General features: G+C 40.7%; 1 protein-coding gene across 7 annotated transcripts in view; it reads right to left on the minus strand.

The window, feature by feature from the left end:
• Nucleotides 1-6,685: 6,685 nt before the first annotated feature.
• The window catches only part of RBBP6 (RB binding protein 6, ubiquitin ligase), a 31,852-nt gene continuing 16,455 nt past the window's right edge, over nucleotides 6,686-22,082 (minus strand). For 4 of the 7 annotated variants that reach the window (XM_084537340.1, XM_084537338.1, XM_084537339.1 and 1 more), the window contains 13 exons: nucleotides 20,214-20,302; nucleotides 19,997-20,093; nucleotides 19,032-19,171; nucleotides 18,242-18,414; nucleotides 17,378-17,481; nucleotides 16,663-17,004; nucleotides 15,461-15,568; nucleotides 15,303-15,381; nucleotides 15,146-15,203; nucleotides 13,616-13,981; nucleotides 13,156-13,257; nucleotides 9,956-11,704; nucleotides 6,686-9,113 (listed from right to left, as the gene is read on the minus strand). In XM_084537340.1, coding sequence (XP_084393466.1) covers nucleotides 7,112-9,113; nucleotides 9,956-11,704; nucleotides 13,156-13,257; nucleotides 13,616-13,981; nucleotides 15,146-15,203; nucleotides 15,303-15,381; nucleotides 15,461-15,568; nucleotides 16,663-17,004; nucleotides 17,378-17,481; nucleotides 18,242-18,414; nucleotides 19,032-19,171; nucleotides 19,997-20,093; nucleotides 20,214-20,302 — 5,409 coding nt within the window. In that variant the 3' untranslated portion in view covers nucleotides 6,686-7,111. The remainder of the gene's footprint in view (nucleotides 9,114-9,955; nucleotides 11,705-13,155; nucleotides 13,258-13,615; nucleotides 13,982-15,145; nucleotides 15,204-15,302; nucleotides 15,382-15,460; nucleotides 15,569-16,662; nucleotides 17,005-17,377; nucleotides 17,482-18,241; nucleotides 18,415-19,031; nucleotides 19,172-19,996; nucleotides 20,094-20,213; nucleotides 20,303-22,082) is intronic. The other 3 variants (XM_084537342.1, XM_084537341.1, XM_084537337.1) reach the window with 2 other exon arrangements.

Here is a 22,082-nt window from a genome sequence, read left to right on the forward strand (position 1 = left end):
ATTATTCACCTCTCATTTACCTCTCAAACGAGCAGGCACTGACGGCCTTTGTGGAGGCATTTCCCTGCAAGGACAAGGAGCTGGGCCCTTTGTGCCCGGTGCTGATACCAGCCACACCACGCTGGGGCCAGGGACCAGCCAGGGTATCACAGGGCACCCTGTGCTGTGGCAGCCTCCTCCTCCTCCCCGGGGACCCTCCGGCCTCTCCCCTGCACTCCTGGCACAGCACAGCAAGGCTTCTTTTTTGCCGGGTGCTGTGGTGGTGGGGCTGGGCTGCCACCATCCCGTTCCCATGGTGTTGGATCTGCTGGCACACCGTGTCCACATCCCCCTGGCAGGCACCGGGCCATCGCGCACCGAGCCAGGGAGGGAAAAGCTGCATGAGCAGAGGTGCAAAGTGCTGACCTGAACAGCCGCCTGTGCCCATGAGGAGGGGTGGCAGCGCCCAACAGGACCGCCAGCACGAGGGGGTCCACAGGACCAGGGCAGCCGGGTGAGGACAGAACGAGAAGTCAGGCTGGGAGTGCCCAAATGCGCTTCCTGCAAACCTCCGCGCTGAGCGGGAACAAAGAGGATGCCACCGAGCAGAGCTTTGGGAAAAACTGCTTGAAAGAAGCACAAACCAGCCCGACCCCACACGCCGCTGTCAGCACCTAAACACACAGGGAGGGCACTGGGGATGCAGGGAACGCGGGGAAGCTGCTGGGGATGCAGGGAGGGCGTTTGGGGTGCAGCCAAACAGGACCAGCCCGGGTGGCTCGGAGCGGCTCTCAGCACCGCACAGCTCGTCTGCCCAACCCGGTGCTCCAGCCTGAACCTCACCAATGAAGAGGTGATGCTGCTATTTAATTTGAAACAGAGGTTTGGATTGGTTTCATTATGATATTCATGTTTTTGTCTGTTTTCTTTTTTCCTCTTGTAATAGAGAAGAGACAACAGCCAGTGTGATTAAACATTGCTGGAGAGAAGCGGCAAAATGCACAGGAATGAGCTGTGCAGTAAACGCCTGGGTTGCCATGGGCTATAGTCAAATATTTAGCATAAAAGCCCAACAAGTTAAATTTTAGACAAAAGCAAGCCTGTTATTTTATAAACTGGTGCACACACGGACAAAGGAAGTGCAAAGTGACTGTGCTGGCTTTTGCAGTGCCAAATTTCCTGCTTTATCAATTTACAGCATATTCTACACAGAGGGGAATTAAAATAAGGATGGGAATCATCAAAACATTTCACTTTTAATTGAAATTGACTCCAAGATTATACATTAGGGAAGCTAAATGAAAGACATTATATCCAAGCAAACTACCTTACCTGCTGTCTTTAAGAAAATACCAGCATGTCATCTTGACACACGAACCCCAGACTTTTATTTGGATCTCTGCATTAGGCTGTGTGCGCGTGCTGCAGGCAGATAGCTAGACAGGAGCAGAAAAAAACCGTAATGAACAGCTTTAGTTCAGCAAAAAGCGTAGAGGTTTGAATGTTTAAAGCAGAAACCTCCCAGTGCTTTAAATAACTGTAATTAATGTATTCATCTCGAGCTGTGTCAAAAACTTAAAAGTGACAGATAACAAGAAGCCCACGGCTTTCTCTGTTTAGCATCCAGAAAGAGAGAAACCCATCTGCAGACATTTAAAACATTAAATGTATTTCGGAAGAGACAATGACTGCTTTATTATTGTATTTCGCCCTCGTGTGTAATACATTTTTCAGACAGAGAGGAGCAGATAAAGATAAATGCACATTTCAGGTGTGGCAGAACATTGCAGATTGCAGCCAGTCGGCAAAGACCACAGATGTGATACAGTACGAGCAGTGATAAGAAACTGGTGTAGTCTTCATAAAATATTTCCTATCAAATTGTATTTACAAATAATTTGAGCACACTGAAGGGCTGTGGGGGAGGATGGTCTGGACAATAGAACTAGATCTGTGAAATACTATTTGAAATTCAGAAGTAGATGCACACACCGCATCCTTTCTGAAGTTCCAGGCTCACGAGCATTAAATACCTGTCCTCAGGGTCGCGTGGAAATGGGAAAGTCAGAGCTGTTTTTTTTTTTTTCTCCTGTTTTTATGTATTTGATTCTCTGACATTATTTCATTAGAAAAGATTTAATCAATATCTTTGCTGAAAATTGTAGTACAAAAAAATTAAAACCACAGCTCAGCAGTATTTTTCCCAGGTCCATTAAAACAATGTAAAGTACTGGCTTAGATTCCAACTGAAATGTAAATTGCAACAAAATTCCTGACTTCGTCATTTGCAAAGTAAGACTTGGGAAAAAAAAATCCGGATCTTACACACCCATTTTATAGGCATAAGCACTTTATGGGGCTGCCTCTGCACAGTGGATGGGTCCCGAATTCCCAAGGCTGTCCAGGTTTCGTCTGCCCACGGAGGGGTCGTGCACGCACACGAACTGCTCACACACCACAGTTACATGGCGGGCACAGGGTGGGCTGGAGAACTCATGGAAAAGGAGCTGTGAATGGAAATTGGCCTCGAGTGGCCCAAACCCACTGCTGTGGGTGATTCCTAACTTCAAAACCACTCCTTCTGGGGGATTTTCTCAGCTGCAGACCGTCTGCAACTCCTTTCCTCGGGACTTTTTATTTGTGAGCGCGGGGATGGGGAACGTGCTGGTACCTGCAGAGCAGGAGAGCTCTGCCCGTCGTCCTCCGGCTGCGGGAGGCATCCAGGTGCTGTGCTGGGTCTCTGAAATTCACATTCTGAGTTTGCAAAACCCACCCCGGTGCATCTGTGGGCCGTGCATTTGTGGGATGTCTTCTGCTCAGGCTCTGCTCCGTGCAGGAGCTGCCTGCGCTGGGGGTGGAGGCGCTCAGGTCTCAGCTGGTGCTCGCCCTGTAAAATGCCCCGTGGGCAGCTGGCACCCCTGGCACAGCCCGGACACCTTCCCAGGACGAGCCCTGAATTAATCATCTTGGATTTGGGGAGCAGTTGGGTCTGTTCCCCCACTGGTCATGAGCTTTCCTGCACGTTTGTCAAATAAGTTAATTAATCATCCACCCACTAAGGCCGCAGCAGAGCTCTGACCGTCGCTAACAGCCCCCCCCCCACTCGCTGCTTCTCCTGGGTGCTTCCCAGCCGTGCTCGTGCCACCGTGCTGCTGGGGGTCACGGCTGAAAGGAGCCCTCTGCCCACCTGGCTGGCAGAGCACCACAGGATGGCCCCAGAGCTTCCCCCCCACCCCAGCTCTGCAGCCCCTATTTAATTAGGAAGCCTCCTTCCCCCCAAAGGCATGCTCCATCACCAGCTCACCCAGCATCCCTGCCAGCAGGACTCCTGAGAGCTCAAGGCCTTGATTAGCTCTTCCTTTTAATTAGTCTTCATTCAGAGGTGTCGCCTCCTTCAACCTTGGGCTGTCTTTGCTTTCTTTCCTGCCCTGTTGCGCAGACCCCGGCAGTCCCCGCTCTGTCCCCAGGGCACTCTGCGAGCCCAGCGCTGCCAGACCCTGGCACCCCGCTCCCTGCAGAGGGGCTGAGCCAAGACCTGGCGGCATCCCCTGCCGGGGGCCCTCACCCTCCAGCCACCACGTCCACAGACACCAGTACGAGCACAGGCGCAGGAACAAAGCATGGGAACCCAGCGCGCTGCCACCTGCCCTTGATGCCCCCATGTCCCGGAGCGGGGGGCAGCCAGCGGGGCTGATGCCCCCAGGAGCTGCCCTGGCCCTGCCTGGTTGTGGGGGGTTCCCAGAGGGGCACTGTGCTCGCAGGCCCTGCACTGAGCGCACAGCCAGGCTCACCATAGGATGGTTCTGTATTAAAATTCAGGGCAACGATGCAAAGTAAATCTCAGTTGATCCCATTTCAATATAAAACCCAATCTAATTTAAACGACCCCCATCAGCTTGCTAGGCAAGAACACAAGAAGCGATTTGGCAACCATTTAAGTGCTGTGCTTCCTGCTTGGCATTTACTTGTAAGCTGCTGGGAGCTAAAAAAAGTTCAGCAACAAACACTGCAGCCTGGGAAGGTAGCAGGCTGCACGCAGAAATTACCATTTCTCCCCTTCCACAAATACCAGTATTTGGTCTAAGATGATGAGCAGGATCAGTCGCATGCCTAATCCTCGTTACAGTGATGGGTACGTGTTGCTTCTGTTATTGAAGAGAACCCAGAGGACACTGAACCACCGCAGTGCCCCGCTGACAGTCAGGTACCTGCGGGGTGACGGCACAGGGGGCTGTGAGGCACCTCAAATCCCTGCCTAGCCAGATGCCTCTCACCCAGCGTAAATTTCAAGATTTGTTTTGAGGACTCGGACCCTTCTCTGTAATTCATTTTCTGTCAGGGTTTGCCTTTGCAGCTTGCCCGGTGCTGAGAACTGACAGCATTTTCTTTGCAGTTTCTTGCAGCTTCCCAGCGTTTCAGTTATTCAAACTGCACTACAAAATCCACCAAGTCTATACTGTCATTCTCATTGCTAATTGTGGTAGTTTGGGATTTTGCACATGAGCATTGCTTTTTCAGTGATCCTATCATTTGTAGACTCAAATTACCTATTCCAGTCTTTGCTGTGGGACAGACGGGATATGCCCAACGTGTTTGTCTAACCACGCCATCACTTCTAAGGAAAGACCCCGAACGCCTCTAACAGCATCTCGGCTCATACACACCAGGATGCTCTAACAGCATTCTAGCCTATTCAGAAAAAAAAATGAAGAAAGATGAGAGAGATGAATCCAACAATTCTCTGAAGACACTGGCGTAAGGAATTGTGACCATTTTAGAGGAGCAGAGCACAGTTACCGTTAGTAGGTGGCAAGGCAGTGTTGCTTCAGGAGTATGTTAAATTCACTGACTCAACACCTGCTTTTATGTCTGAAGAAGACAGTCAAAACTTATTCTTCTCTGTAAATATTTTCCTTCTCTGTGATTGAAACCGTCTTAACTGTATTTCACCACATGAAATCAAATGCACTCCAGGTGTATTTACTCTCACACCTAGAGACCCGTTTGGATACACTCCTTTACACTACTGTAGGCAACGCATAAAAGCTTCAGAAATTCAGTCCAAAGCCTTCTAAACACGACTGTAATAAAAATTACCCATTCAAGCCTGAGCACAAGTACATTTTAGGTGCCTTCAGCTCAAAAATCTTAGAAAAAAAGTACTCATAAATGCTACGTGCGGTCAATTAAATTCATAGGAGCCTGACAAATCAGTAACAGTTACAGAGCTCTGAAAAAATAATCTGGAGAGTTTAGCAGGGTATTAAGACAGGCCTTTACTACAGCTTCCTCTGCATGTTATATAAAAATACAGCATTTTGCCTGTTTTTATGGAGCTATTCCACAAAAAAAAAACTCTACATAAGCTTGCCAATTACTCTGACCATTAATAAGAAAGCACATTAACACATTCCAGCTCAGGTAAGAATCCCATTTCACTTAGAGCTGAATTTTCTGTACTTCATTAGGCCAAAGTATGCTCACAGACAGTGAACAGTGCTAAACACGTTTTCTGTTTTCAGTGGCCTCATCATCACGAGCCCAGACTATCTAAAAATGGTCAGTCTGGAGCTGCCTGAAATTCCCATACATCTGGCGTTTACTTTGGTCGGACACATTTGTTGGACCACGCGCAGGAAATGCTAGATGAACACACCTAACATCTATTAACCACTTCTTTTCTTCTGGAAAGAAAGCCTGTGCAGAAGATATCTGAAATTTACCACGAATGCCTTGGCATGGAAAAGTACAAAGTGCTGGAAGTGAATTCAGTACTCCTTCTGCTATTCTTTTAGCCATCAGAAGAAGGAAAAGATGCTCTACCTCTAACCTGGTATTTAAAACGTGAGTCAACCGACTGAAAAGCAAAACAAAGAATTACTTTATTAATCTCTGTACTGCTAAATGTCCCAGTGACAGTTCCTACAAACAATGCCGATTTTTGAACAAAATAATTCCTGCAAGCAGGAAGCCCTGAAATGCTGCTTTAATATCTAGTACTTCTAATTCATTTGGGGCAAATCCCACAGAGAAATGGTGCAGAGGGGAACTACCAAGTCCAGTTGTTACTGGGGTGTTATGCCCTTCATGCACCATGCTGGCTTCCTGACAGTTTAGCAACACCCACCACTGCCACCTGTGAGAAGAAAGAAGAAACGACTTCCTTCTTGAAACTACCAAGCTAATTAAACTTATATTTTCGAGATTTTCTGCCATTGTTCAAACCAGTCTAAAGCAGAAATCTGCCTTTCTAATATTTTTTCTTCTTTTGCCAAAGTCATTTTTGGTTGAGAGAGGAAATACGGATTACAGGACATGTTAAGATACATGTGTATGTTTGCCAACAAATGGCAACAGCTTTCTAAACAAACTGGAGGAGTGTTGAGATATGACAACTTCCCATATAACATTGTTCTAAAACCGTCAGTACCAGATGTTAGCAGTGGCTGTATTTCTGGGGCCATCTACTTTTTGAAATATAAAAACAAATCCACCAGGCACATGGAAAAGGGCACCTCTTGGGAAATTCCTCCCCACATTGTATCAGTTCAAAAGATTTCAAGTTCAACCAGTCTTTTCAAAATTCCCCCCCCCCCGACACATTATATTTCATACATTGGTTATCAGCAAGCTCCCAGTACATTTTTTTCTGACACTCCTTTCTCTGCTTACGTTCAGCTATCACTGGAAATCTCATCACATGGAATAAAGTTTACTGAAAACTTTTTATTGTAATCAAAAAGTGACATAACAGGGCTGTAATGTATTCTGCAAATCATTCTGCAGATATTTCGTAACTGATACCAGCTTCTTCCGCCAGGCAATTAAAAAAAAAATTCAAATGTGAAAATTTTCACAGTACAGTAAACTCCACCCAAACTAATTAACGGTGGTTAAAAATAAGATGCCCCAGCAAAACCTTTCATGTTACATGGTCACAACTCACAATTCTGTACAAAATGTTCACTTTTATAAAGCTCTGATGTAAAAATCAAATAATCAAGCAGCAATATTTTAAGTGCAGCACAGGGTCTTTCATGTCATTATTTACAACGCTTGAATTCGTTTACATTTTAACAAAATTTAATACAGATGACTTAGGAATTAAGTCAATTTTTTCTTATCTGTCATTCTATATAGTGACAGATTTAACTTTTTGGTCATCTTTCTCTTTATCTTTGCTCTTCTTTGATTTTTTCTTCTTGTGTTTGTGTTTTTGGCTTTTCTCCAATTCTGATTCATTTCCAGTGTGTTTCTTATGCTTCTTATGTTTTTTGTGTTTCTTGTGCTTCTTCTTCTCTTTCTTCTTTTTCTTTTTCTTGCTGTCTTGACTCTCTCCTGAGCTGGCACTGCTGCTGTGGCTTCGAGTTTGACTCTCAGAAGGGCTTTGACTGCGACTGCGGCTAACACTGGGGCTGCTCTGACTTTGACTTCTGCCTGCTTCAGGCTGGTCAGCTGTGGCAGGGGCTGCTGCATCCTCTTTAACTTTATCAACAGCTTTTTCTTTCGGTTCTTTAGAATTTTTTCCTGCAGTTTCCTCATCTTTTGCAGATACATTACTTTCACTGTCACTTTCATTGTAGTCTGGCACAAATGCAGCCTCATCAGTTTCTCGAGTTGGATCAGAAGACAGCCGTGAGGGGTTGCTTACCTGAGGCTTAGGCTTGACACCAGTTTTATCATTTTGTCCAGTCATGTTTTCTTTCTCATTTTTTGCATCTGGTGATTCTTGTCTCAAAGGTGGCTTATTGCAACCCAAGTCTTTATTGCTCGTTATTTCAGACACGTGCTTGTCCTCCTTTTCTTTCTCCTCCTTCTCCTTTTCTTTCTCCTTTTCCTTCTCCTTTTCTTTCTCTTTCTCCTTTTCCTTCTCCTTTTCTTTCTCTTTCTCCTTTTCCTTCTCCTTTTCTTTCTCCTTTTCCTTCTCCTTCTCCCTTTCTTTCTCCTTCTCCTTCTCCCTTTCTTTCTCCTTCTCCCTCTCCCTTTCTTTCTCCTTCTCCCTCTCCTTTTCCTTCTCCTTCTCCCTCTCCCTCTCCTTTTCCTTCTCCTTCTCCCTCTCCTTGTCCTTCTCCCTCTCCCTCTCCTTGTCCTTCTCCCTCTCCTTTTCCTTGTCCTTTTCCTTCTCCCTCTCCTTTTCCTTGTCCTTTTCCTTTTCTTTCTCCTTCTCCTTTTCTTTCTCCTTCTCCTTTTCCTTTTCTTTCTCCTTTTCTTTCTCCTTCTCCTTCTCCTTTTCTTTCTCCTTCCCTGAATTTTTATCTAGAGGTTTGTGCTCCTCTAATGAACGCTTGGAATCATGAGTAGTTTTGTGATCTGACTGCTTTCGGTCACGTGGAGGACTGTAGCTGCTCCTTTTGGAATCTCCAGTGCCCTTTTTGGAGGACTCTGCTCGTTCATCTCTTGGTTTACTTTTTTGTCCTGATGTAGATTCTCTGTTTCGAGAAGGGGAGTCTTTTCTCCTTGCTAATTCACTTTTTTCATCTCTACGCTTGGAACTAGAATGCTCTCTGTTGCTATCATGGTCAGATTTTTTGTCTCGGTTAGGAGTAAAGTCTTTAGCAGTGGATCCACGACCAGAATCATGTTTGTCTGAAGATCTGCTGTCTTTGGAAGATTGAGAAATATTTTTTCCATTTCCTTGTTCAGTTGCACGTTCTGAGTGGTCTTTTTCTGGCTGAATACTGCTCTTTCTCTTCTCAGAAGCGTCTTTGTCTGACACAGAATGATCTCGCTCTTTGGTTTTCCCTTTTTCATTTGACATCAAACTTTTTGAACTTTTTGCATCATGCTGGGAGCTTTCATAACTCAACTCTTTTGCAGTTTTCTGTGTTTTCTCCAAAGGCTCAGTCTCTTTTTCGTTGTGTTTTACAGGATTTGGAGGCTTACTACTCACATTTTTTACAACACTAGCAGGTTTTCCTATATTTGAAGGTGGCTGGGTAGATTTAATGTCTTCCTCTTCAGACTCAAAGTCGTCCTTATCCCACTTTGACTGAGGAACCTGGATCATAATAATGACATCTTCAGCAGGGGCAGTTATATCATTATTATACTCCTCCATTGTCTTGATGACAGTTCGTTTTGTATCTGGCTTCTCTTCAGACTTTCTAACAGGGCTTCCTCCAGTAGAACTTGTACTAAGAAGAGAAAAAAACATACATTAATAAGTGGGTAGAGATGCAAGCACAGCTGTCTTTTATAGTATTTTATAAAATGGCCTTTGTTTCAATCGTAAATCTTCAGTATTTTTTCAAAAGATATTCAGCAAATTAACAGATGAAAAAGGATGAGTCCACTGGCTAAGATTATGAGCAATCAATTAATTTAGTATCTTCCTACTATGCATTTAATTAACAAAGGCACGAGATTATCAGATTGGGGACTGTCTGATCTGGTAATTCCTTGATGTCCTATTTCTATCAATAGTAGATAAATTAGATATATATTCTTGTTTCAACAAGTAAGCAAGCAATTAAGGAGCAATTAGGGGCTCAAAGCTGCACAGTGTATTGGCAACCAAGATGCTATTTCTGTAAGTTATAATTTCATGTCACTCTAACAGAAGACGATCGCTGCAGTACCTTGCAATTTTTAAAATACAAAACACTGCACTGTACAGACACATCTGTTATCCTTGCCTTTAGCATTAAGCTGGAGGCAAGACAGAAAGGACACCACGAAGAGTCAATGTGTAGCAGTACTCAAAAGGGTAAGGATTAAGAGGGAAAAAAGACCCAGAAGTAAGGGTCAACCATATCACCCATGAATTAAGCTCATAAGCTTTCCGTTCACTACAGGCTGCTTGTTTGCTCCCACCACATTTGATTTGGACCCATGTACAGTTTAACTGAAAAGCTCAAAGATGATTCACTCACTCAGTGAGCATGGGTTTTGTTTTTCCTTTCATTAGTTATCAGAAGGACTTTACATTTTAGAGGGGAAGGAGGGAGAAAGCATAGGAGAAGAAACGATTAGGTACCTGGTATAATCTACAAGAGTTGAACCAGATCCATCAGCTGCTGTTACTTTTCTTCTCGCTTTTCCTTTCACTTTTTCTTGTTTAACTTTGCTGCTGCTTGGCTCAGCTTTCTCAACGGGTTCTTTCACAGGTGGCACATTTTCTCCACTCACAATCTTTTTGCCAGTTTCTCGGTTAAGTTTAATCTTTTTTGCAGGAGTGGTAAGAAAAGCAGATTTATCCTTTTCTGGAGTTCTCTCTCCTTTTTCACCATCAGGTTCAGTTTTTCCCTTCGGTGATGTTTTTGATTCAGCACTTTCTGGTTTAGAGGCCTTTATCGAAGTTGCTTCATGTTCTTTATCAACCTTTTCATCTGCTTTTCTTTTTCTTTTTTCAGCTTTTGCATCAGAAGGTTTGCCTTTTTCAACAGCTTTTTTTGACTTGTCCTCTTTGTTGGAGGGTTTCTCTGACTTGATTTCTTTTGTATGGTCCTTCTTTGTCTTTTCTTCCTTGGCTGGTCTGGTTTCTGGGTGATCCTTTGTCACTTTTGGATGAACTTTCCGTGGTGTACCAGTAGCCTTCTCATCCTTTTGAGAGGAAGACGTTTTAACGCTGTCTGCTTTTGGCAACTCTTCCTTCACTTTTTTCACAGGAGGTTCGATTCGAGGCGATTTTTCACGATCGGTGTCCACCTTCTCTTGGGAAGCTTTAGCTGGTTTTATTGCATTGTCTTTTTTAGGAGGAGCAGCCACTTCTGCTTTCCGTTTTGCCTTGTCAACTTTTGCTTTTGGCTTATCCTTCTCTTTTTTCTCCTTTTCAGACACTGGTTTGAAAGCAATAGAATCTGCTTCCATAGGTTCATCTCTCACAGGTGTGGCATCATCTCTACTTGGAAGCATGAACAGAGAATCTGTTTTAACATCTTCCGCTGTACCTGGTTCTCTTGGTTTTCTTGCACTGTCTAACAACTCAGCAGCGGGAAATCCTTCATTCTCATCCCCTTTTCTCCTCTTCCGGTGTTTTTTATGTTTATTTCCTTTGCCATCTCCCAGTGGATTTTCAACCTCCTTCTCTTTTGATTTTGTAGGATCTTTTATACCGTGGCTCTCTCTTCCAGAAAGTTTTTCAGGGTAATTTCCAGCTATATTACGATTTCTATGGCTCTGCCCACCGGCATAATCCTCCCTACGTCCCCGAGCATATGGTGAATTCTCTCGTCTGGTTCCAGGTGGACCAAACCTATCTGGAGAAAAGTTCTCTCTATTTACTGGAGGTCGAGGTTGAGCACCAACAGCATAGCCCTTGTAGAACTTTTCATACCATTCTCTATAGTTCCTTTCCCATTCTCTGTATCTTTCCTTTTCAAAAGGATCTCTGAAGTCAACAGATCTGCCATAGTAAGCTTTTATATCATACGGTGGAACTTCTCTGTATCTGTTAAAATACTCCCTTTCTCCTTCCCCTTGCGGTATAGTCCGTTTAGTGGGAGACTGGCCTCTAAATACTGGAGACCTAGACCGAGAATGGTATCTTCTGTATGGGGGCGACCTTGACCTTGAACGGTGGTAACCATGTGACCTTGACCTAGACCGATAGTTACGACTCTTCCCTTTGCCTCTTCTTGGATACGGAGGAGATCGCGAGTAGGAACGAGAATGGGAACGACTAAACGATCGAGAGTAGGAGCGGGAGCGGGAAGAACCTGATCTTGACTTGGAGTAGGTATATGAACTTCTAGAGTAAGATGAAGCACTATAGGGAGACTTGGACCTTAAAAAAAACACAACACAAAAAACAAAGAAGAAGTTAATTCAAAACAGTCGCTCTCCCCATTTTTTTCTCTCAATTTTTTTTTTTTCCTCTCCACATGCTTATGTCAAAGCTTCTTTCAGCTGCTGACATAATGCTACTGCAAACTGAAGAACTTGAAAACATGTAAAAGTTTTTGCTTACAGACGGAACAGTTGCTGCTTTGTTAGTGTAAAAACATACAGGAAGAGTAAAGTCTATTTCCACTCACTTCTACTATATTGACTACCATAGCTATTGATTGATTTCAGGTGGTGTATACTGGCCTCTGCTGGTACACAAATGTACATTTTTTTCACTACTCAGCAACTACAATGCGATGCAAATCATTTATGTTGCAGTAAGATGCAAAAAACGCAAGTCTTAATGGCTACAGTGCAGTACCAAGTATCAAGAAAATATGAGTTTGTCTGAAGACAGTAAAGCTCAATTCTACAATGCCAGCTTAGACAATTTAACTTCACTGCTTATTTGGCAATCCGTACAGGATACATAATACTTTGTACTGCAACATTACATGCCGTAAGATTTAATAAACTTCTAGCCAGATGTCCTAGCAAAAGTTTGCACATGTTTCTAGTTCTAGCCAAGGCAAATGACCTCATTTCAAATAAAACAATACGTAAAAGCTTTTAAACGGCTTCTAGTAATATTATGCATCAATGCCATTACTCTTAATAAAGATATTGACGACATTACTAATAGACATTCAGACTATTAGTAATAAACATTACTAATAGTTATTCAGGCTGCTGCTCAAGCGATTTTTTGGGATAAAAAATGTAAACTATCCTGAGTATCTTCCTTGACAAGTTTTTCTTCAGTTAATTTTTGAATCACTATTTCACATTAATCTGCACATACTCATTAGAATCATTCTTCCTCTGAAAGTCCTTCAGCAATTTAAGAATTCGTTAGGAACACGTCTGATCTTTTAAGTCCTAAGGAAAATTTAACAATGTAAACAAGATACTAGCGCAAGCCACCAGTTTGCAGTCCAGGTTAAAATCTCTCCATGTATCCATATGAGATAGACAAAAGAGGAAATGAAGACAATTTCTCTCACGTATCTCCTCCAAAGTGCACTGAAGTAATGGTTACAATCAGAATAGGGAGACAGAGAACATCTAGCAACTACACTTATTCACTTTTTGGCCTCCTCAGGGTTACCAGGAGGTGAAGGATGGTTATACAGATGCTTTAGTAAGAGACACCTGCTTCTTAATAACTGCTGCCAAATGATAACTATCAGTCAACTGCAAGCTCTGCTGTATCTGAGCTACGTAGGAAACTCCTGCCACTGCTAATCCCTTGAATTATCCAATCCATCTAAAGATAGTGAGGTGGAGTGGAACTCCTCCTGATTCTTCTAGACAATCTGCTTCTCCATTACGGACATGTAAAGCAGTTACCTGGAAAACGAACGCCTACGCTCCTTTTGAATCTTTTTATATTCCATCAATTCCTTAGCAAAATCATTTGTAAACTCATCAAGTTTGGACTTTTTCTTTTCCCTGTTAAAATAAGTTTGACCTTTATTACAATTATAGTTTGACCTTTATTACAAAAAGACATCAAGAAACAAAACATGGCCAATATGAGAAAATGTATACTGCATGCAAATGCAAAAGGTGAACATCCTATTTATGCAAAAACAGTTTAGAATTCCTACGAGTTTTAGGGAAAGTTTTAGAGTTACATTTGTCTTTAGTTTTGCATGTTTACCATCCACAATGAAAATGTATATTGGAAAAAAATGTTCTATATGTAACTTTTGCTTATGTCAGACGCACTTTAGTGTAACTGCAGCCCGATATGCTATTGAAATACGAAAATGAAAAACAACACAACTTCATTGAGCCAAATACTTACTCCTCTTTAAGTCTCCGTTGTTCTCTGTAAAACTCCTCCCTAGATAAAGGAGGTGCTTGTGTCGTTGGGATGGCATTTGAATGAGCCGTTGGTACTGCTGTTGGTACCCAAGCTGATGACATGTTTGCAGGAGCTGGGGGATATCCTGGAGGGGGGACAGGGTACCCAGCTGATGGAGGCTGACCAGGTGGAAACTGAGGAGGAAACTGTGGTGGTGGTACCCCCGGTGGAAGAGGAAGTGCATGGGGAGGTGGAGGATACAAGGGAGGTGGAGGCACAGGCACAAAGACTGGTGCTGATGCTGGCAGTGTTGGGGCCTGAGTCCTTTGTGTACGTTCACTATGCGGGCGTCCTCGATTTGTACTTCTAAAGAAACCCAAAAACACGTGTCACTGATTGTTACACTCTGCCCTGATTTTAAAGAGGAAAGTGAATGGAAGCAAGAAAACAGTGGGGAGTACTTCCTGTTCTGAACTTATGTGTTTTTCTCCCTGCTTTCTGTTCATTTGTGCCTACACACATTTCTTGATCCTCATACTTGCTTTCCACATTCTTACCCTCAATAGTTCCCCCAGTCTTCTCTGCTTATACTCAGCTTTGCAACTGTGGATGGAGGCTGCCTATGCTTAAAGAAGACTCCTATTTCACAAGTGCCAAGTGCCCACTGCTCCTCTGCCACTCCTCGATATACTGTAATACTTCAAACTTCTGATCTTCAAAGTACTGCACAAATATTAACTAATCTTCTCTTGAACTTCTTTTTAACATCTTCCACATAGGCTTCCTATGTTGTTGCCTCATGATGATGCATTTGGCCTGTTCTTGTTCCTGAATTGTTGTTATTTTCTTGCTTACTGAATTTGAGATTTTAAATAATCTGTGAGACGGATCCTTGTTTTTGTTTTAAGATTTTATAAAGGTAACGCACACTTACAATCTGTCTGTAACAAATATATACCGGAATGAAGGACAAACTCGACACTATGATTAATAAATAAAATGGACTCCTCTCTCTCTAAGTAAGAGAAAGCAGCTTGCCTGTTTGAGAGGTCTAAACTGAAGAAACTCCAGATTGTCATAAAATCAGAGCATTGACTTTTCCAACAATTTGCTCAGTCAGTACCAACTAAGTTGATAAAAAGTAACGTTGGATGCCGAATTCTATTGTGAAATCAATTTTGTCAGCCACATTCAGCCAGTAATCAAAAGGGTGGCTTTCCATCTGATCCTTTAATTATATTTAATTTGTTCATGTAGTTACAGTTTCCTGAAAAAGTATTAATTTTTCAGAGTCCTCTTCAATTATGCACTGGAGTTTTCTTTTAAATAGTCTTACTGGAAGCACAGATCCCCCTCTTGTTAGAGCTAATTCAAATAGAATCATTTAAAAATTAATTATCACTTATATTCTCTATAACTATCTGTACATACTTATTTCATTATTAATCAACTGTTGTATAAGTTATGTGACACTGCCTAATTGAACAGGTTACAAGTGATAATGTATTAATTTCTGCAGAATATACTTACAGTTCCCAACCTGGCCTGCCGCCTGCTGAGCGAATTGCACCGGCTCTCATGGGATGACCTTTTGGATTGGATAGGAAAAGGAAAAAAATCCCATTCAGTGTATCAGAAGATTATTATTATTTTTTTTTAAAGAAATTCTAAAGCTGCAGATATTTACCAGTTGTGGGTATTGATTGTCCTTGTGGACCCAGAAGACTTTGTAATGCTGGTTGTCTTAGTACAGGAACCTGATAGCCCTTGTGAATAAATGCAAACTGTTAGAAATAGGCTCTAACAAAACACAAGAATCACTGTATTTGTTGAAATAAAATTTACCTTTTCTTCCAACAAACTGCTGATTGACAGAGGGGAAGATTTAGAAAGTTCAGCGGCAGTCATCAGAGCAGGAGGTATAACAGCATCTGCATCGCTACGGACAAAAAGCCAACAAACCAAATACACCCTTTTGAAATGCTACTTGAAATATAAAGTCAAAGGTAAGAAAAGGCTGACTACTGTAAATTGAAAAATGAACTAAAAAATAATCTTCACCAGATTTACAAATAGAAAGTTGGTCAATTCCAAATGAAGTACTAAAGTCAATTTGGACTACTGGTATTTAAAGAGAAAGTTCAACGGCCAACTATTTTATTATGCTAATTGCAAAGGAAAGGCTTAGAGTATGTATAAGCCCCACACTGAAACATTTTGGAAGATGCAAGAACAAAAATTCTATTAGGAAATATGTTTATGTGTTAGTTCAGAGGCTGTCTTTGAGGTTCTTTTAAATTGTGATTCTTTGTTCTCAAGCCGTCCTCCGGTACAACCAGACAGTCTTCTCGACAGAGCAATTATTTACATTTAAGGCATAAAGTTGAAAGGACATAAACCCTAAATAGTAGTTAATATTTTCAATATATTTTCGTTGAACTTCTTTGGGTTGCAAGCTTAGACTTTTATGTTTGTAAATACTTCAAATTTACAACATTTTAAAGATCTGTTATCCAAATCTACACATGTCACTGACTTCATTATCAGTAATACAGATAATGATTCTGACATATCACAAAAATGATTACAAAACTACTTTAGAAAAAAAGTAATGTCAAAACACCCAGTTAGTTCTACCTGTAACTGAACTTGTATAGTTTTCATGAAAACACCATCTCCTCAGTAGTAAAGGAAAATTAATACACTCAACCAGAAGGTTTGACGTGATAACTGAATGAATACTTTAGGAATTGATTGTCATTTAAATAAAGGGCTGCTAGGGAAAAAATGTTCCTCTTACAAGGTAAACCTGTACTGAATGACTGATAGGGAATCAAACAAGAAACAATTCTGAGAAAGTCCTTAAATAAAGTACACTTCCAACTTATCAAACTGTCCTTATTCACACTAAAAACAAAAAGCAGAACTTCCACAACTATTTGGAACTGTCATTAACGATCCATAAATCACTGAGAAGTTTGAGAGGAAGAATCTAACTTCAGCATTTTGATGTCTTTTACACTTGCGTTGATCTACAGATTTACTTACTGAAAAGGTCCATCTGGCTTTTCAGCGCGGAGAGACAGGGACACTGCTGGAGGGAGATCAGAGACAATGACAGAAGACGGATTTACTGGCAGCGCAGCTGCCACAGGCTGACCAGGGGCCAAAGCAGCAGAATGAGAAGACAGAGAAGCTAATGGAATCATTAGTGGATCTTGCTGTCTGGAAATTGTTGGCCTCATTAGAGGCTGCAGGTTGCGTGTTATTGTTTGTCTCATTAGTGGTGGTGGAGGTGGTGGTGGTGGTGGTGGCTGCTGCTGTTGTTGCTGCTGAATCTTACGGAGTCTTTTTGTGTAGCCAGTTTCATTTTTGAAGTTGTTCACAGCCTATAGATGGAAAAACATTTACAAAAGTCACATGAAAATTCAGCAAATGTATATAAAAAAAAGTTTCCAAGGAGTAAAATTACTTGTGTACTCTTGCAAATGTATTTTTATTTAAAATACTTAACTTCAGTGTTGACTCTGAATCCAAAAGTGAGGCAATCATGTTAAATAACATATTGACCTGAATTTACCTGACTGCCCCTAAAGAGCTTGTAAGCTTCTGTAATAATGGATAATGTGTCTGAAAAGTAAATTTAGCCTTACTCAATTTAAAGTTAAATTAGTATTTTCTCCCCGCCCCCCCCCCCTTTTTTTTTTTTTTTTACAAATAGACTTTTCTTATGAATAACTTCTGTAAAAGTGATCATGTTACCTGGCGTAAGAACTTGTTGGCAATTAAAGCATCAGGAGACACATCTGTTTGATGACATGTTGGGCATGTATGTTCCTCAGATTCCAGTAATGCTGTTCTGATACCTGTGAATCATTACAGTCAAAACATAATTTTTTAGGCAAACTAAGAAAATTTTGGGGGCTCTAGTCAATTATAAAACCACGTGCATGGTTAATGAGTGAATATGGTCTTGAATTGAGAGCATAAAGCTGTAAATGTTCAATAGCATATGCAGCAAATAACTACAAAGTTTTGATATTTCATTTCTTATAACATTGGAAGCTGCAGAGTAGACTGAGTCTTGCCATTTTGACTAATCCTTTTTCCCTCTACTAGTCAACCAACCATAAGGTTAACAAATAAAACATTTCTAAAAATAGTAAGTTTGGGTTCTAAAGGTTTTAACCAACTCTTCCTAGAAGGTTAAATATCTAACTACCCACTTATTGCAACCCACAGTAAGTTAGAGCTAGAGTCCACAGTAGTCAGAGTTGGATATATAATAGTAACACTTTATTTAATGAGAGAAAAGTAACACTTTATTTAACGAGAGAAAAGTCTGGAGACAAAGTAAATGCATTTGATATCTAACATTGTAATCACCTGCACAATTTTGTACACTTGTCATACTCCTCTTTCTGCATGTAGAAAGGATTTAACTAGATACTTAAAAAGAGGAAAAAAGTTGGTGTTTTCTTTTTCCCTTTTATACCAGAGAAGTTCTTTCTTATTCAGGCTATTCTTAAGCATTAAATAGAGCTAGTAACAAACTAATCTCGTTAGCTCCTATTTTTGCTTTCAGGTTTGATGATCTGAATTAACAAACGTGGGAGTAATACTTACATTCATCACAGTAACTGTTTCCACAGCAGGGAATAACAACCGCATCTGTCATTATATCTTTACAAATCAGACACAACAACTCATCTGGAATAGGATCATCTTCTTCAGAGGAGGAGGATGGATCCTCTGGCAAGAAAGGAGGCTTCTCTTTCTTTCCTATAGCATAAGCTTCCCTTTAGGGAGGAGACAAGAGGGGGAGAGGAAAAATAAAATAATTTGAAGATGAAGAAATTTTGAAGAAATTGAAGAAATTTGAAGAATTTCAAGACAACTTTTTAAAGCTTTGGGCTTCATCAAATAATTTTATAATCAGCCTTTTAAAAATATAGGCATTCAATTCAAAATACTTTTCTACAGTCACAACACTAGAAGAGGGAGCGTCTATCTATCCATTCTGGAGAACTCTCCCATGCATTAGCTCAACTGAGATGAAAAATTAGCCTAGACTAGGAAAACAATTGGCAGCTGGAAATTCTGTGAAATGAACCCCTTCTGTGCCAGAGGGTAAAATCTAAGTTGTAGGGTCAGGATAAATTTAATCTCTAAGAAATGACACTTTTCTAAATTAAAGTCATCGACCTTGCAGCTTCTCCAAAAGGAGATTCAGAAAACAACAGAAAACAGAAGTACTACCAAACTCTTCTAAAACTGGAACAGAAGCAACTGCTGTCCTCAGCACAGGCGGATGCCCTTAGTTTATATCAACAGGAAAACCGCTGTTTCACGTGTGAGATCTGACAGTCAAAGGGGGAGGAAATATTCTGGGCCACCTGATAAATTCCATACTTACGCATCAATTGTTGGTATTGCGTATTTTCCAGTGTTTGTTAGCATAGCACCCTTTGTGTTAGGATCTTTCACTTCCATCATGAAACTTCTGGGAATTCCTGTGCTCTTTTTAATCCTGGGAACAGACTCAAAATTTTTGTCCTGTTAAGAAAAGAAATTCAGACATATTTCATCCTAAAAGTCACGCTTAAATGACATTTCAATGATTAAGCAGCAAAATCCTTAATCCTCTCCTTTTCTCTAACATGAGGACTGCATGGTTAAAATATTTGTTTTCATAAATGAATACTGCCAAGATGTTTCAAAGGTTTAGCATCATTTTGAACTCAACAGACATTCATGTGGCTTAATGTCTGGCTCCTTAGGGGTTAAACATCCCCTAACTTACTATTCCAACAGGACAGAAACATTCATAATACAAGTCAGGCTGCAAGTTTCTTTCAGTGTTTTGAATCAGTCACTGGAGAAACTTAAATTCACCATCTATGTATGAAGGTTCAATTCATACCTCATGCCTATCTTTAGTGACTAATGCTAACTGTCATGAATACTTAACCAGAGATAGTGTAATTAAAACATGTCAATCTTCAATAGATTGGGTCAAGAGAAATATCCTCTCCTCTTGTAATACAAAGTATTAACAAATGTTAATGGTCATTTAAAAGTTAAAGTTAAAAGAAAAAATTCCAATGTATCAATGTATGAATGAAAGTACACAGAAAAAAAAATCTACGGACATATTAAATGCCTACGACCTAGGAAAATTAGGCAGTTGTATAATTCCCACTTTCCCTTTACATTTTAAGGGCTTTGTAATATTGTCTTACGATCTCTGGATTTCACCTTAGGAAAAATGATTCTTAATATGAATGTTGATGTATTCATTAACTAACTAAACTAAAAAACAATAAAAACAAAACAAAACAAACAAAACCAAGTAACACCAGCAGTCCACTGTAATCTTACCCCATTTGTTGGGCAGTTCTTGATATAGTGGCCAGGTTTTCCACAACGAAAGCAAGTATATGATGGTGGAGGTGGACCCAAGGGTTTCTTCATGTAACTAAAAAAGTTTGGGAAAAACAAAAAATATAAAGGTACGCATGTATCTCCCCTTAGAGCAAACAACTCTACAAATTTTTCACAATCTTCAAAGAACAGATTTGACTTCAGCAACACTTACTTGATTGGATCATATTCATGGCCAGACTGTGACATCATAGCTTTTATTTTATCTTCTTCGGAAGCATTGGCTTCAGCCAGATTGGCAGTCTGTTTAACAGGTAATTATTTGACACACACATTAGAAACACATTTAAGTCCACACAGCCAAAGACAACACCACTCATCCAATCCTGTAAAGAGCAGCACAACTCTAGCTGAGGTTGCATGAAACAGCTGCTTATATAAAATATATTTGTCCTGAAGATGTTCTGGGGAGTCCTTACGCCATTACATGATGTTTATGTGCCTGTTAACCTACTTGAAGAGAGCATTCTTGGGCACTCAAAACCTTAGGCTCTGTTTGTACCTTACATAAAGACTTGTGTAACCAATCCAATTTTCTTCAATACAAAGCGGACTGAAGCTGAGTGTAAGCACAAACAAAAACCCCAAAACAACAAAAAAACCCACCAATATCTAGTATTTTTCAATCAATTTTAAGCTCCAGACTATTTGAAGGAGAAGATATCCATTGTACATTCAATTCAGAAACATGGATGCCAAGCACTAATATTTACATTTTGCAGCATTAAAAGGACACACAACTTGCTGTTGCGAAGCTGTTTCTGCTTGCTGAAATTCAGCTTCTGGCACATAAGCATTAAAAGGAATCAAGCTTTTTATAAACCCTCAGCAAGACTTTTCAGTAGAAATTGGACCATAACGTAGTCCAAGCTGCATGTTCCTCCCAACACAATTCATTGTACCAAGTGCTTGAACTACAAGCAATACTGAAGGGCTGTTTCTCAAGTTGATTGTGTCCTTTTAACACACAAATTGTAATAGAAACCTTATCTACAGCTGTATCTTCTAATCATTGAAGCTAGCTGATTTTTAAGCAGTATTTGTTAAAATGGTTTTTACACACTAGTCCAGATACAAGCAGGGTCTAAGGGAGTGACTGTAAATTATTTGAACCTTCAAGCACCTATCATTCAGATCAACCACTCATGTTCTTGGTTTTATATGCATTCATTCACAAAAGCAACCAACTAGTTTCAACGCTTTATTAAATGGTTGTTTCATATACACAGTTTTTCTCAACATGAACATAATCCAGATCGACATCTATGAAACCGTTTCCATGAACATTTACAGAAAACTTTTACAAATACTTGACTAATTTGTTTGAACCCAAACGGTTTACAAAACACATCCAAAACCCACAAAACATTATTAGGAATAGACCAAAATTCAAATATGGCATTTAATACATAGTAGTAATAAAACAGAAAACTGTTAACACATTGCCTCCAGGCTAAGCCAGTCTGCACTGAAAGGTTAGGGTACGTAACAGTTTTGAGCTGCTTCATTATGTTCCTGTGTTTTTCTAAAATGTTCGGATTTTGTTGAAAACTTAAATGTGCACACCGCTTGGACAGTTTCTCAGTTTAGAATAAAACTTGACATGAGTTCACAGAACCAAGGACACGTTTAGGGACAGCACTAATGGAAACCAATTTCTTTAGGTGGCTACATTCCTTTTTTTTTGGCCAGATGTATACGATTTAATTTCTGCAGTGGGTAGGGGAAGAATTTACCAGTGGGAAGACTTCTCTTTCTTGGACGTGAGCTCCAGCTTTTCTTTTCAAAAGAACAAACTCTAGCTACTCTGCATTAGACCCTGCCTCCTCTAATCTCTGGAATTTAAAGACTGGTAGTTTAATTGGCTAGAACTAAGCCTTTTCCAAAGTGCAGTCACTAGTGCTTTCCCAGACAAAGTTACACATTATTGAGCAAAAAATGCAAGCAGTTTCATAGCAAAACACGGCAATACAACAATTTCAGAAGGTCACGTGCTAATATGCCACACATACACATTGGTATA

The sequence above is a fragment of the Aythya ferina genome, assembly GCF_964211825.1.
Source record: "Aythya ferina genome assembly, chromosome: 15".
Lineage (NCBI taxonomy): Eukaryota > Metazoa > Chordata > Aves > Anseriformes > Anatidae > Aythya > Aythya ferina.